The following is a 16,660-nucleotide window of genomic DNA, read 5'->3' on the forward strand; positions in this document are numbered from 1 at the left end:
GGGGCCCCGAAGGCGCCCCCGCCTCCCTCCTCCCGCCGGCCCGGGGTGGGAGGGGCCGCTGCTCGGGCAGCACCCCACAGCCCGCCAGTCCCGGCCAGGAGAGCCGCTCAGACGCTCGACCCAGGTTAGCAAGAGGTGGCCCGCCCAGCTCCACGCGCGACCGCGCCCTCCCCCCAGATGCCACCTCATTCAGGGACCCAAGAAACTCGGGTTGAACACCCGGCGGGGAAGCTCTGGTAAGTTCCTGGACCCTTCAAGGGTTCCCCCTTCCCTGGGAGCAATGAATTTAGACAGCATTCCCCCTTCCCTAACCGCGCAAAGTGTGAACCTCGGACCTCCCCACCCCCTCAAACTCTTTCCAAAGAAACTTTGGGGAACAGTACGTGTCTCCATCCTTTCCAAGAAGAAATGGGTGTCTCTGGGAACTTTACAACTGGGGGTTGGGGGAAGACTTCAGAAGTTGGATCATGGCATGGCTGAGCTGGAGAGCACTTTAGAACACAGAGTGTCAGAGCTGAAAGGATCATTTATCCCCACCGGTCCATCTAAAAGATGGAAGAATTGAGACCCAGAGCTCGGGGAAAAGGTTCTGAAAGGGTCATAGATGTGGGGCTAGACGTAGGTTACAGCCCTCCAAGTCTCTTAACTAATAACCCTCTCATCTACAAATTTTGCTGGGAAGCAGGAAGAGGGGGAGTTAGGCATAGTTCTAAAAGCAGCACCCTCTGACTTATTCCTTCAGCTGGTCCAGGCACCAAACCTACCTCCATCCTCTCCATTTCCCATCACCCACCTTTTCATTCCTTCCCTCTATGCCCTTCCTTCCTAAACTATTAAAACCTCCCCTGAAGGGTCAGCCTATCCCCTCTTCCCAGATTCCAGATCCCCCTCCCCATTCTAGGGTAAACTCCCTGCCTCCTGAGGGGATATCATCAGTATTTTCCTACAAGGTTCTCAAAAGCACTTTTTAAGCAGCTAGCTTCCCTGTTCCCTTAGTCACCTAGAACTGGGAGGTTCTGAGAAATAGAATCTTGGACCCAGAGAGGATAAGTAAGGAGAACTCAGGAGTTCCCAGACCAGTGTCTTTTTTCACTGAAAGTCAGGCATTCAGCCAGGAGTAGATGGGTAATCTTCCTGCCCCTTCCCCCACTCCTGTTTCCAGAATCTTCCCTCCCCTCCCCAGGGAGTCTCTGTGAGTGTTCAAAGCTTCATACAGCAGCCCAAGTTCATTCCTCCCTTGGCTTCCCTTACCCCGCCCCCAACAGGGCCTAGCCCAAGACTTGGTGGGTTATGCTCTAAATGATGCTCTTGAAGCCAAACTACCTTCTTGGTGTAGAATCTTCAGAGAATTCAGGGATGTTAGCACTGGAAATGACCCTAGTAAGAAGTGATTTAACCTTCCTATCATAGAAGGAGCAATGGAAGCCAGGAGGGTGGAAGGGACTTACTTAGTCCACAGGGAGGCCAGGTCTCCTGAGGACAAAAACAGCGTTCTTTCCATTACACAACACTGCCTCTCTTCTTAGAGAGCCTTCCCACAATTAACAATTCCAATCCCTGAGTCAATAGAAAATGAGGAGAGAAAGGATGCCCCTGGGGACCTCCACTGAGTTCCTCCCAGTTGGTAGATCCCTCTCACTGGAGAGACTAAAGCCTGGGGCCCCTTGTTGATTGTGTGACCTTAGGTCAGTCACTTTCTGTCAATGGGAATCAGAGTTCCCATCTGTCACGTGACAGGATTGGATTCCAAGGTCCTTTTCAGTTCTGTCATTCCATGTTTCTTTGATCCTTGACAGCTCGATTTTTTCTGGTCCCATAGGAGTGCTGTTTGCCCCCCCACACTAAGGGAGTATCGGTGCTTACTGAGGAGGACAATTACTTAGGAGCTTGGATATCGCCCCTTGACTCAGTCCCAAGTTGCCTAAAAGAGCCCAGTGTCAAGCTTGGGTGGGTACTAACCACTGACCTCCCCATCCGGGACATCCACCCCAATCCTGCCTTCTCCACCTAGTTTCCCTGCCATCCAAACACTCCCTCCCTTCCCAAGAGATTTAGGCAGCTGCTTATTTTCCTGCCAACATCAGATCAGTAGCCAGGCCTGTGCTCAGAGATAAGGAGTTAAGGGACACTAGTCTATGGGAGCCAGGGAGGGGAGGGGAGTGGAGTTGTCAGAATCAGGATGAGGGTTCGGCTGATGAGAACAAGGTGCTCTCCCCTTCCCCCAAGTGAGCTGTTTGACAGATGAGAAAACCAAAACTCAGACAGGAGAGACCTTCCTGAGTTTATTTAGTCAGATATTTATAGTGATGCTCATATGTACTGGATAACCAAGTCAGAGAACAACTAAACTACAAATCGATTCTGTGTATGTGTGTAAATATGGGGCTTTCCTAAGGCTCAAGGACCTGTGTATCCTGCTCTGAATCCCAACCTTTCTTCTTTCTCAAAATCCTGAATTTAGTGATCCTCTTGTGTTAGATATACCTTAGCTGAATGATGATGAGGATGATAACAATAGCTTGCATTCATATATTCTTTTAATATATGAATTATATATTACTTATATACTTGCTTTGCAAGCAATATCTCACTTGGTCCTTACCACCATAATAGGAGCCCTGAGAAGTTGGTGTTATAGTATTTATAGTCCCCAAAATGTATGAGATGGGATTCAAAACTCAGTGTTCCTGACTTTGTCTAACAGCTTGGGGGCAGGGACTTTCTTCTTTTTTTTCTTCTTTTTTTTGGTTTTTATATTAGCCAATCAGTCAGTAAACATTTACTTAGCACCTGCTGTGAACCAGGTATGGAACTAAATGCCACCGAAGACACAAAAAGAGGCAAAAGATAGTCCCTGACCTCAAGGAGTTTACAATCTAACCTGGGAGACCACTTGCAGACAAAGCTATACAAAACAAGCTCTATATAAGAGAAATAGGAGATGATTAGTGCAGGGAAGAGGAGTTGGAGAAGGCTTTCTATAGAAAGATGGGGTTTTAATTAAGGGTTAAAGAAAGGCATTGTAGATAGCCAGAGAAAATGTGTTTTGTTTGTGTAGCTCTCATAGTCCCATCTTCCTTGTAGGTTTTTAATAAGTATTTGTGAAAATGAACCAATTCCTGGGTTCATGAGGATCTTTCCCCTCTAGCTTCAGTTTAAAGGATTTATTTTTTTATGTATATATTTTTATTTAATTTTAAAAAACAATAGCTTTTTATTTTCAAAATATATGCTTCCCCCCCCCCCTTAGGCTGTGGTTAAGTGACTTGCCCAGGGTCACACAGCTAGGAAGTGTTAAGTGTCTGAGACCAGATTTGAACTCTGGTCCTCCTGAATTCAGGGCTGGTGCTCTATGCGCTTCGCCACCTAGCTGCCCCTATGCATAGTTTTCAATATTTATCCTTGCAAAACCTTGAGTTCCACATTTTTCTCCCTCAGATCCCCTAGACAGCAAGTAATCCTATATAGGTTAAACATGTATAAATCTTCTAAACATATTTCCACATTTATCATGCTGCACAAGAAAAATCAGATGAAAAAGAAAAAAAAAGTGAGAAAGAAAAAAACAAAGCAAACAATCAGCACAAAAAGGTGAAAGTACTATGTTGTGATCCACATCCAGTCCCCACAGAGTTCAGAGGATTTACAACTGGCCACCCCAATCCTCCTCTCCCCATCTTGATGGGGAAACTGAGTCTAGGAAACATAAAATACCTGGGTTATGGTCTTTCAGGTGGAAAGCACTAGAGTCAGGGTTTGGAACTAGGTCTCCTGACGAAGAGCAGGTAAGTGGTACAATGGATAGTGATGGGCCTGGAGTCAGGAAGACCTGAATGCAAATCCAGCCTCAGATACTAACAGTGTGACTCCAGGCAAATCACTTATCCCTGTGTACCTCAGTTTCCTCATGTATAAAATGAGTTAGAGAAGGAAATGGAAAATGACTCCAGTATCTTTGCCAAGAAAACCCCAAGTAGGACCATGAAGAATCAGACATGATTGAAAAGCAAATTTGGAGGATTGCCTAGGGCATTGATAGTCAAGACCCTTAAGTTGGGTTAGATGACTTCCTTAAATTTGTGATTTTGATTCAGGTGAAGATGCCCTCAATGCAGGATGCCTCAAAGGCTGATCTTGGTCTCCTGGAGTTGTCTCTTTCCACTTCAATGCCTCCTCTGCCCAGATGCTAAACTGATTTTCCAAAAGCACAGATCTGATCATGTCACTCCCCTCATCAATAAATACCAGTGGCTCCCCATTATCTTTTGAATTTTTTTTCAAAGTTTTCAAAGCTTCATCCTACATGGCTCCAACTTAATTGTTTCACCTTGTTCTGTACTTCTACTTTGGCTGGCCAGTCAGAGAAACCTTCCTTTCACATCACAATCCATCTCCCATCTCTGTGCATTTGCATTGGCTATCCTCCATCCCTCGAATGACATCCTTCCTCATCTCTCCTTCTTAGAATCTTATTTTCTTTAGAATTTCAACTTACATATATGACCACCACCATGAAGCACTTCCTAACCCCATCCTCCAGCTGCTGATGCTTTTCTTTCTTTTTTTATAAACATCATCTTATTTTTCCAATTACATTAAAGATAGTTTTTTGCTACTATCATGTTAAATTTAGTATATACTTTAAAATTACATAACAGAAGTTCGCTTTCATATATAATCACCTCTTCTGTTCTTTGAACACTGAATGTTCAAGTTTAAATTCTTTAAAGTTACTTTTTTAAAAAGGAAGTAGCTCAGTTTATGGAGAAGAGAATCACTGGAAAAAGATAGGAACCAAAATAGATAAAGATAGTTTCCAACATTCATTCTGATAAGATTTTGAGTTCCAATTTTTTCTCTCTCCTTCCCTTACACTCCCCCTTTCCAAGACAGCAAGTAATCTGATATATTTATAGTTATACATTTATAATCATCTTAAAAATATTTCCATATCAGTCATATTGTGAAAGAAAAATCAAAACAAAAGGGAAAACCACAAGAAAGCAAAAGCAAAAACAAAAAAAGAAAGAAAAGAAAAAGGTGACAATAATATATTTTGATCCACATTCAGTCTCCATAGTTCTCCCTCTGGATGCAGATGGCATTTTTCTTCTCTATTGGAATTGTCTTGGATCACCAAATTGCTGAGAAGAGCTAAGTCTATCCTAGTGGATCATCACATAATCTTGTTCCTGTGCATAGTGTTCTGGTTCTGCTCACTTCACTCAGCTGTTTCTGCTTTCAAAGCCAAATTACCTCATATTTATCTCATTTATACTTATATATGTATGATACATGTATTGTCTCCTCAAATAAAATGTAAGCTTCTTAAGGCTAAGGATAAAATAAAACCTAAGGAGTGTCAATAAAACAATTCAGTCACTAAAATTTTATTAAGCATCCATTATGTTGTGGGTACTGTGTTAAGTATAAGGGATACAAAGAAAGGCAAAAGACACTCCCACACTCAAGGAACTCAAAGGTTAATGTGGAAGACAACGTTCAGGTAACTATGTACCCACAAGATATTTACAGGATGAATTGGAAATAAATAAGAGGAAGGCATTAGATTTAAGGGGAATCTGGTATGCTGGAGAAGGCAGGATGCTGGGAATGGAATGAAGGATTCAGAGAGAGGGATTAGTCTCTTCTTCTTTGATTAGAGAGAATAGAGAATTTTTAAGGAGTAAATACCTTTTGTATGTACTTAGTATTCTTAGAGATATAGGAAGTCTATAGTCAAATTAAGCATAGGACATATAGATGGTACTGGGGGCTGAAGGAGAAAAAGTTTGGATTATTCGTTATGGAAGATGAAAAAAAAAGGAATTAATAATGTTAGAAAGGTAGGAGTGTAGGAGCAAAGGCCTGACTGAGATATCTTATATATATATATACATATATATATATATGATATAAACTGTCCACTAGGAAGAACCTTAGATCACAAAAGGAAAAAAAATCAAATTTATCAAGTGCCTCCTAGAACTGCGTAGTATAGGCCAAGGATAGAATCTTTGACATGGAGGACCAGTCTGGCAAAGCTCAGAGCAGTTTATCATTGTCATGGCCATGTGACGAATTTTCCTGACATGGCAGTTCTCAAAAATCATCTGCTGTCTTAAAGAGGGGTTTTGGCGCATGCTGGCAGAGGGCATGATACCCAGCCAAGGAAAGGCAAATAGTGAGTAGGTAGGAGGCAGCCAGAGCTAACTGGGAAGAGACCTTTGAGGTCATTTAGTTGCAGAATCACAGAAATCCAACACACAACTGAATAGGTCACTCATCCTTAGGAAGTGATCATCTGCACTTTCATGGCAGACTCATGTTCCTGAGATTAAATCTTGCCTTATTACTTACTTTGAGATAATTCAATTTAAATTATTTTCATTTAAATCAGGCGCCTATCTACCTGGGCTATTGTGAGGATGAGATAATATAAGTAAAGTCCTTTGTCAATTTTAAAGCACTATATAAATGCTAGCTGTTCTAAAATTTCCCCTTCTCCCCACGCCCTCTCCTAGATGGCAGGTAGCCCCATACATGTTAAAGTATATGTTAAATACAATACATGTATACATATTTGTACAGTTATCTTGCTGCACAAGAAAAATCAGATCAAGAAGGGAAAAAAAACTGAGAAAGAAAATAAAATTCAAGCAAATAAGAATAAGAGTGAGAATGCTATGTTGTGATCCACATTCAGTTCTCACAGTTCTCTTTCTGGGTGTAGATGGCTCTCTCCATCACCAGATTACTGGAACTGATCTGAATCATCTCATTGTTGGAAAGAGTCACTGAGGACCCTTCTCTTGACCCCCTGCATCCCCTAAACTCTGCCCTTTGCTGCCCTTAGGCCCAGGTCTGGACCAGTCCTGCTCCTGATCTGGATATACCTATGCTGTGCTCTGGAAGGGAGGACTCAGGTAAAGGAAATACTCCTGGATTTGACATCCTAGTTGTCCCAGAAGCCCCAGATCCCTCCCTGTCTTCTTCTGGCCTAGTTCTCACCCCTTCCAGGAACTGCTGCCCACTCCCCATCTCCTGGGGAAAAGGGGACAGCAGAAGATAGCCCAGCCCTCTTTGTGGGAGCCATCCTGGAACACCATCAGGGCTCCTGGTCCCGGAGGCACTTCCACTGACCTGAAGTCCACATGGGCCTTTCCTGTAATCCTCTCTGTGACTCACTGGGATGGATGGAGCTCCTTGTTAGTGACCTTTTGGTGCAGTTTGAGGGGGAGGGGAAGAGCAGCCTCGAAGCTCAGGATGTGTGTATGTTACTGAGGGCCCCCCCAGTCCCCCATCCCCGAACCCGAGCCTGGTCCTAAAGGAGGTGGGAGGGGTTTGTGGAGGGGGGACTTGGGGGAGGAGCAGCCCATTCTGTATGAGCCTCATTAATGTAGGGGGACTCCTGCCAGAGGTTACAAGCTGGCCTGACTCTGTGTTTATGGGCCCTTTCCAGTCCTTAGAAACCCAGCCCCCGCATCTCTGGACACTAGCCTCCATGGAATTCGGCCCAGGGGAAGCAAGTAGGAGGTGGACAAGGGCCTTTGCTAGCCTTGACATTTGGGGGGTTTTCTGAGGAGTGAGCCAGGTCGGGGTGGGGGCACCTCTCTTTTTTGCAGCCCTCCCCTCACCCTCAGCCCCAGTTTTTACCAGGCCCTGAGGAGCACCCCTCCTACCTACTAATATCTATTCCTCTGGACCTCACATCCTCAAATCCCACCAGCCTTTAGGGCCCCTCTCTTATTTTTCCTCCTTATCCCTCCTCTTATGGAAATTACACACATATCCCTATCCTTTTTAGGGCTGAGCCAGTGTTCTTGGGGGTTGGGGCTAAAGCTGGTTGAACAGGCTGGGGCTAGAAAGCACCCAGCACCCCGAAGCTGCTTCCTAGTAGCTCTGGAAGCTCCCCATTTGCTGCCTGCCTCCCCATAGGGCAGGGGAAGGATTGGGGCTGGGCCATGTTGACAGAGGGAGGGGTCTCCCCTAGGGAGACAGGGCCCCTGAGGGCCTTCGTACTTCCCTTCCTGGCTCCACCTCATAAAGGGGCCCAGAGGAAACTCATTGGGGAGGTTGCCTTTAGGCTGGGAGCTGGAACTCCTGGGTCCATCTAACTTCATCTTCCTCCAAGTAGGGAAGATCTGGGTCCAGTGAGTGGACGTCCTGGGGGGCCTGGAGTGGCTGCTCCACCACTTGCGGGCAAGGGGCTTCAGTGCGCAGCCGGAGATGTATGCGGTGAGACCCTGAGGATGATGGGAAAGGGAGAGCTGAGGAGGAGTGCTTCTTCCCATGGGAAGCCTAGGGGATTTGGGGGAGCATGGAGAGTCGGGCCTCTCTAAGTAGCTTTGCATCTTCTCCAGTGGGGTGGGGAGTACCTGGGGCATTTGCTCTCCCCTTCCACTCCACCCTCCCCTAGGGCTCAGGATGAGAAGGTGGGGATTGATGGGAAAGGGGGGTCAGGGCAGGCCTGGGCACTGAGCACCCCCACGCCCCATCCCAAGCGTACAGCCCTTTAATCCTGTCGGAATGTGGGGCTAGGCTGGGAGGGTGTATGCAGGAAGTGGGGGGAGGGTGTTATAAGCCAGCCACTACTGCTTCTTTCCTGACAGCCTCTGACCCTCCTACCCCCCATCTGCCTGCAGGATTTCCCGAGAACATGCTTGCGGGGGAGACTCTCACCAGTACCGCCTATGCAGGCTCCCTGTGAGTCCCCCAAAGCCTCTAGAGATCCCCAATTCCAAGATGACACCTTATGTCCTTCAGCTAACCCCCTCATCCCCAGATACAGTTCCTCAAAAAAAAATTCCGCTGCACAGTGGAAAGAGCATTGGGTTCCAAAAACCCAGGAGAGTCCCAGCTCTGTTTCTGGTCTGCTTTGTGACTTTGGGCAAATAAGACTTTTTCTGCCCTTGGTTCTCAGTTTTGTTTGATGATCCTTCCCAGCTCTGATGTTCTGTTTTTTTTTTTTTTTTTTTTTTTTTTTTATTCCTTTTTTTTTAAAGGCTCTCCTAGTCTGTGAGTCTGAATCTTACCCCCAACTTTGCCCTCTGCAGCCCCATATTCCCTCCCACACCCAGTCTTAAGGGACATCATCTATTCTCCATAGGCAATATTCTATCCAGATGTCCTTCCTACCCAATTAGAGCTCCAACCTCTCACTAAATACTCTTTCATTTTCTGAAACCGTCCCCTTCATCATTTTTCTATAAAAAATTATACTTTGTTTAGCATTCACTTTTTAAAATTTGAGTTCCAAATTCTTGCCCTTCCTTCCAGCCCTTCCCCCACCTATTGAGAAGGCAATATGATATCAATTATACATGTGAAGTCATGCAAAACATAGTCTTCCTTCGTTCTTACAGCACAATAGCATTCCATCACATTCACATAACATAACTTGCTCAGCTACCCTCTAATTGTTGGGCATCCCATCAATTTCCAATTCTTGAAAGGATACTCGTTTTCTCAAGATTTCTTTCAGCATTGCCTACAATCCTTCTTTTTCCTCCTTCCCAAAAACCTCCCAAAGTTCCCTTGAGTCCCTCAGGTGCTATTGGTGAAGTTCTTGCCCACTATACATCCCCGATGCCCTCAACTTCCTTTCCCCCAAGTCTCCCAGTTCCAACTCTTCCCCCTTTCCCCAGCAGCCTCTCTTCTCCCAGCCCAAGAGCACTGCCCTTTCTTCCCCTTGACAGAAATTTCCCTCCCTGCTTTGCTTGTCAGGAATGCCCCTCTGGTGCCATGCCCTTCAGGGAGCTACAGTGTGCCCTCTACAACAGCAGGCCTGTTCTGAGTGACCAGGCCACCTACCAATGGGTACCCTTCTATGGAGGTGAGTGACTGGGCCCAAAGCTAGTTCACTCTGGTAAATCCTCACTCCCAAGCCTTACTGCCCAGACAGCTTAGGGCCACCCAAGTCTGGGAATGGGTAACTGAATAATCAGCCAGAATTTTAGGTTAAAAGCAGGAAAAATTGAGCCTTCAGGACTGAGGATCTACTCCACCCCCCTAAGAATTGAAAAGGGAATTTGTGAATTTGTGAAACTGATTCATAACTGGCTTAAGCCTGTGAGCTCAGACTTATTGGCAAGGGGACCTGCAATAATGGGATAGAGTAATTAGGGGAGCTTCCCAGGAAGAACGTTCGGAAGGATGCAGTTAGAGACCTCCTTCCCACCTCTCATGCTCTCCTCTTGCAGCTCCCAACCTGTGTGACCTGAATTGCTTGGCGGAGGGCCACACTTTCTACTACACCTTTGGCCGAGTGCTGGATGGGACCCCCTGCAGCCCGGACTCTGAGGGACTTTGTATCAATGGCAAATGCCTTGTGAGAGCCTTTTTTCCTAGCTCAACCAGCCTCTGCCACAAATGCCCAGGGACCCCTTTGGCTTTCCATACCATTCCTGAAGAGGGAAGTGGAGGGGGGAACTGAGGACAGTCTAAGGCTGTGTCCTGGGATGGGCTTGAGGGAAGGTATCTCTGAAGTCCTTAGCTCTCTGGAAGCACAAGGGGAAATGGCATTCTCGAGCCAGGTGTGCCTCATTACCTATGTCTCCCAGACTGCAGGCTGTGATGGGATGCTGGGCTCCGGGACCCAGGAGGACCACTGTGGGCAGTGTGGTGGCAGGAACAACTCTTGTCTCTTCATCCAGCGAGTCTTCAGTGAGGCTGTCCCACCGTCCGGTGACTGCTCCCCTGCAGAGCTGAATCCTTCCTTTCTGGGCCCCTCTTCTTTCCCTTACCTAGTCCTTATTACTCTAGGTGTTACATGGCTCAGAGTTCACAGACCTTCACCTGTCCCACTTGGTCCCTTTAGCTTCTGGAATGTAGAATATCAAAGCTGGAAAAAGACCTTTAGACATAGAATATCAGATCCAGAAGGATCACAGATTTAGGATTAAGAGGAACTTAATCTAGTCTAACCCCTTTATTTGATGGATGAGGAAAGAGGCCCAGAGAAGTGGTCTTAGAACATAACAGGGTCCGAGCTAGGGGAGACCCTCAGACAGACAGACAATTTTAGAGCTAAGGACTTAAAAGGCAGAAGGAACTTGGAGCAAAGAAAGTCAGAAGCTTTAGGACATAGAACATCAGAGAGGGGTGGAGGGGACTTTAGAATATAGCCCGCCAGAGCTGGAAGGGGCTTTAGAAATGGGATGTGAGCTGAGAGAACTGGTCCATTTGAGAGAAATGAAAGCCCAGCCGGAGGACCGGAATCTGAAGTAGTAACAGTTACAACTTGATGCTCTTTTCAATGTTACCCACATGAGTGCTCCCCCAAGCACCCCTAGGCTTACATGACCCATGCATTCATGCTTGGGACCCTAAATACAAGTATGCTCGTGGCTCTTGAGGGAGGGCAGCAAGTCAAAGCTTTGAGACTCATTTGCCTCCCCTATCCCACCCCATTTCCTTCCAGGTCAATCACATGGCTACTGGAATGTGACCCTTATTCCCACCGGTGCCCGGCATATCAGAGTCACTGACAGGAGCAGAAATTATCTGGGTGAGAGCTCAGAGGGCTTCCCACTTCCTGGCCCTGCTGGGGTGGAGGGTAAAGAGAAAGCCTGGCGGTATTACCTCCTGGTCTCGAGTGGGGCTATCCCTAGTCCTTAAGGGACTCTGAGGAAGCTGATCTGAGTCTAGGGCTACATTAATCCCACTCCCTCCCTCTGGCCTGAAGGCTCTTCTAGCACCCTACTGCATGTGGGAAACTGAGGTCTGGGGACCCGAGCTCTAACTTGGCTTCTAGCAAATTCCCTGAACTCTTTTCCCTCCCCTGACACCCAGCACTAATGAGCAGTGATGGGCGCTATGTCTTCAATGGGGACTGGGCCATTGACTGGCCAGGGACCTTCCAGGTGGCCAAGACCCAGGTCTACTATAGCCGCACCAATGACCGTGATGAGAGTCTGTGGGCAGCTGGACCCACAGGTGAAGATCTTCACTTGCAGGTAATTACAGGGTGAGGGGCAGAGACCAATCCTGGGAATATTTGTGAGTTATTGTAAACTCAGGTATAGGACCCATATTGCCACAGGAGCTAATGAAAATACTATTATTGTGAGTCAGCTGAAATATTGTAGGAGGCAGTGAGTAATCAGAGAAACAACCTTAGATTTAAAATCAGGAAACCTGTTTAATCCTTGCCTTCTCCACTTACGAGCTATGTGGTCTTTGGAGAATTACTTAAGTCCTGTTTCAGTTCCCTCATCTGTAAAATGGGGATAATAATACCTCCATTCTTTCTCTCCCAGCATTTTCTATGAGATAAATACATATTGTCCTGGAGTGGAAACTATTTTTTAATGCTGGTGCTCTTGTGAGAGCTAAGGGTGTTGTTACCTACAATTGCCAGAAACCTAGCAGGCAGTCAACTAATATTTATTAAGCACCTATTCTTGTCACTGTTTGGAGCTGAGGCTACAAAGAAAGAAGGCAGCCTCTCTCTCTCTCTTTTTTTTTTTTTTCCCCCAAGGAGCAGACAGTCTAATGGTAGGAACTATATATCAAATGTATTCAAAGACTTATTAGAGCCAAAGGTTTAGGAAGATACTCTGCAAGACTGTTTGAGAGCCTAGACTATGAGTTAGTTTCGGACTAGGGTTTAAAGGGGAAGGATACTTCCACTTTCCTTTTCAAATCTCCAAGTTCTGCAGAAATTTGCTATTTGCCAGAGCCACTCTGGAAGGCAGGCAGGGCAGGGAGGAGAGCCTATATCTGAGCTTGGAGAATTTTTTAGGTTTCGGCAGCCAGCAAATGGGGAGTCTGGATTCAAGCCCAGACTTTGTATTTATTTCTCAAAATTAGAATGAGATTTACAAACCATTTAGCCTCAGCCCTCACTGAACAGATGGGGAAATGAAAGCCTAGAAAGCCCAAGATGACTCAGTGAATTAATTGAAAGAGTCTGAACTTGAACCCAGGATTTAACTCTCCCACTTAGGCTAGGGGCTCTCTCCATAGTACTGACTCTGAATCAACTAGAATGGGGGATCTTTGAAAACTGAGGCTTTGGTATAAATGGGAATCTGTCTTTCCTCCCCTAGGTTCTCTTCCAAGAGCCCAACCCAGGCATTGAGTTTGAGTTCTGGCTGCCAAGGGATGCCTATTATGCCCTGCAGAATCACAGGAGTCCTCTGAGACAGCCACAGACTCGGGAAGTGGAGGTGGGGCCCCAGCAGACTGCCCCAGCCTGGACTCGGCCATTCCCCTCCTCTCCAGCATTCTCCCCACTTCGGGAGCAGCCCATTGAAACAGGTGGGTCTCCTTTTCTCCTGAGGAGAGCAGGGAAGCCCCTTTCTTTAATCCCCTGCCCACAAGCTGGCCACTTCATTGCCCACTTTATTGCCATCTGTAGAGACCTGCCAGCCATGTCCAGGTGCCAAGGGCCGGAGTCAGCGTCTGCTTCATTACTGCAGGAGTGACTTTGGTAAGATCCCCCTATTTACCTCCATGAAGTCCCTGGGCTCCTAATTTCCTATTTCTACCCCAACTGCCATCTCCTCTCAGATTGGAGCCTCCTGACTCATAGATTCCACAGGCTCTGTATTTGAAAGGGACCTTAGACATCGTATAGTTTGACCTCCTTTATTATCCAGAGGAAGAAAATAAGGTTGAGTTAACTTGCCCTGCAAGGAATAACCAAGGCTGAGGTTTGAACCCCCAAACTCCAGTTAAAAAGCTAGTTCTCCCTCCTTGCACCAAACTGCCTCTTCTCCCACCCTTTTGCTGCCCACAGGGCATCTTAGACTAAGAGGCAGGGGAATTGGGTTCTGATTCTAGTCACACACTTCTCTAAGTGTCAGTTTCCCCCTCTGTAAGATGAAGAGCTTGGGCCAGGATGTGAGGAGTGGGAGGAACCTTGCCCTGTATTCTTTCTGTCCTTACTTTGTGACTGACTTGCGGGTTATCCTGAGACCTCTCCAGAGGGCTCTCTACACAAATAAGGGGGCTCCATAAGCTGCTCTCCAAATCCCTGAGTCTGCCCTTGCTGATACCCACAGTATTCCGGGCTCGGGTCCTGGCACGGCTCCGTATGGGTGAGGAGACCCGGTATGACATTCAGGTGCAACACTCTTACAAGAATTGGACCCCACTAGAGCGAAGGGAGTTCCTCTGGGCCCCAGGGGCCTGCCCCTGCCCCCTGCTGGTCCCTCGAGCAGAGTACCTGGTAGCAGCCCAGCGACACATCAACTATGAGGGCACCTTGGACCGGCTGCTGCTGCCCCATGCTGGCTATGCTCGGCCCTGGACTCCCAGAGAAGATAGCCGCATCCAGGAGGTGGCCAAGCATTGTCCCCAGACCCCCCCACCAGGCTGAGGCTGACTGCCCCAGACCTGGAGAGGGCCACATCTAGCCCAGTGGACTGCCCTCGAGAGGACCAGGCTGGGACTAGAGTCCCCGAAATGGGCAGACCCGTTCCACCATGCTGCTGCCCAGGACGGTAGCACTCCAGGGGGATTCTTCTGAGAAATGGGCACAGGGGAGCCAGACTGGCTTCCTCATTCTGCCCCATGCCCATGGCGGAAGCAGGAACCCTAGGACGAGTCTCTGCTTTGCCCCATGGCCTCCCTCTGGACCCTGAATTCTTCACCCTTCCAGTCTGCAGGGCCAGAAGGGAACACACACACACACACATTCTCTCACTCTCTTCAAGGGGCACATATACACATAGCACATACAGTGATTACCTACTATGTACGAGGAAGGGCCTCTGCTGGACCAAGATCCTGCTTGTTAGGCGTCTACAGTCTAATAAGGAAAGACATTTACCCCATTTTGATGAGGAAGAATGAGATCATGAGATGGTAAACTGGGCCAAGTGCCAGGAGAAATTTGAGGGAGAGGTCATCTTGACCTGGGGAATTAGGGAAGGATTCTGGGAAGACACATCACCTGGGCTGGGCCTTCAACGTTTTAACAGAAACTGAGAGGAGGAAAGGAAGTCTTTCTTCTAGCAACGGGGAACAGGGTGAACAGAGGCGCAGTTGGGAGAAGGCAAGATAAACAGGGCATGGTGTCCAAGAACGGGCTGGAATAGTCTAAGACAACTGGAAAAGTAGTTGGAGCCAGGCTGTGGAAGACCACGGATGGGGGGCCCTTTTGGGCAGAGTGACATCACTCAAGACTGGAGCCAAAGAAGATTGCCTTCACTGCTCTTGAATAGCCTGAGATGAGAGGTTAAGTCAGGATAATTTGAAAGGGAATTGAGGGGTGGAGGATGTAACAGCTTTAGGAGACACTCAAATTAGATCTAATAATGTAGGATATGAGGGAAACATGGCCTAGCAATGCAAATATTAGTGGGCTGTACAGCATATAAGTTGTTTATTTTAGACATTTTAAATCCCAAATTCTCTCTGCAGCTCCTCCCCCACCCATTGAGAAGGCAAACGATGATACATGTGAAATCACATAGTGTGTAAGTCTTAAGACCTGTTGAAATCCTGCCCAGCCTTTAAAATCCAGCTCAAGTGCCAAGTTCTCCGGGAAACCTCGAGTCTCCCTCCTCTCTCTGACTTCTCATTGTCTCGTACCTCTGAGGCCCTTCTCGGAGGGTGTGATCCACTCTTGTGATGGTGTACCACCTTGGTCCCCCTGTGAGCTCAGTGATGTCGGAGAACTCGGCATGTGTATGTAAACTAACTCCTCCAATGCCAGTGTTTGGGAAAAGGGAGAAACAGGACTGGCTATCACTCTCTTAGCTGTCATCTGGAAGAGGGCCGAGTCTTTTTCTGAGGGTGTGTGAGAACAGAACTGGGAGCAAGGGGTGTAAGTTGGAGTGGACCAAGGACAGGACAATTTGAATTCAGAATCTCCCTTTGACACTTAAAGATGTGACATAGCCTCTGAGCCTCAGGCAACTCCCTGGCACTATTAAAAATCACAAATCCTGGCATGTAATGATTAAATTAAAATCACAAATGGGTAGCCCATCTGTTTTGGGGAAGGAAATCCCCTGGAGAATATTTCTCTAACAATTAGAAATATCCCCAGAGAACTAGGTGGTGCAGTGGATGGAGCACTGACTCTGGAGTCGGAGAGAACCAAGTTCAAACTTGACTCTTGTGATCCTGGGTAAATCACTTAACCCTGATTGCTTACTTAAAAACACAAAGTGGAATGATGAACTTCCTGCCACTGAGAGACTTGGTTATAGAGGGATTCTTAGGTGCGGCGTGGATGAGCTAGCCCTTCCTCCATGGAGATTCTGATTTGTAAACATACAATGAATGAAACCCATGTGCCAACATAGCCCTGCAAAAAGAGGCTCACAATTATGGGGAAAAGGAAAAAGCGTTTATATTATGTAGCATCCACTGGGCAGACAATACGCTCACTTGAACTGAATTTACAATCACACCCTGGGAGGTAGGTGATGTTTATCACTTTTACATGTGAGGAAACAGGCTGAGGGTCATGTAGCTAGTTGGGTTGGGTCTTCCCGATTTCAGCCCTAGATGCTTTGGGGGGGGGGGGGGGGGGGGAGGTCTAGCACTGCACTTGGGTTTCTTACTAAGGCCCTTTTGCACCTGGCCGTTAGCCTGTTTTTTCTACAATATGCTACTTTTCTCTCCAAGTTCCCAGCCTGCCTCTTTCCACCATGTCACTCTCACTCAGATGCAGCCACCCTGGGGAGAAGCCCATTCTCCT

The 16,660-nt window shown here is 47.1% G+C and overlaps 1 protein-coding gene across 4 annotated transcripts; it reads left to right on the plus strand.

Annotated features, from left to right (window-relative positions):
• Positions 1-47: 47 nt before the first annotated feature.
• On the plus strand, positions 48-15,905 carry ADAMTSL5 (ADAMTS like 5). Of its 4 annotated transcripts, none has more exons than XM_074304521.1 (12): positions 48-236; positions 6,857-6,926; positions 8,138-8,238; positions 8,646-8,706; positions 9,727-9,835; positions 10,203-10,330; positions 10,563-10,686; positions 11,423-11,509; positions 11,794-11,957; positions 13,053-13,263; positions 13,364-13,435; positions 14,010-15,905. In XM_074304521.1, the coding sequence occupies exons 1-12, from the start codon at positions 178-180 to the stop codon at positions 14,324-14,326; spliced, it is 1,503 nt and encodes a 500-aa protein (XP_074160622.1). In that variant the 5' UTR covers positions 48-177; the 3' UTR covers positions 14,327-15,905. The 4 variants fall into 4 exon arrangements, with proteins under 4 accessions (XP_074160622.1, XP_074160631.1, XP_074160641.1 ...); XM_074304540.1 differs by having other exon boundaries at positions 91-236; positions 8,135-8,238; XM_074304530.1 differs by lacking the exons at positions 8,138-8,238; positions 8,646-8,706.
• The last annotated feature ends 755 nt before the right edge of the window (positions 15,906-16,660 follow it).

Source organism: Sminthopsis crassicaudata, chromosome 1 (genome assembly GCF_048593235.1).
Source record: "Sminthopsis crassicaudata isolate SCR6 chromosome 1, ASM4859323v1, whole genome shotgun sequence".
Lineage (NCBI taxonomy): Eukaryota > Metazoa > Chordata > Mammalia > Dasyuromorphia > Dasyuridae > Sminthopsis > Sminthopsis crassicaudata.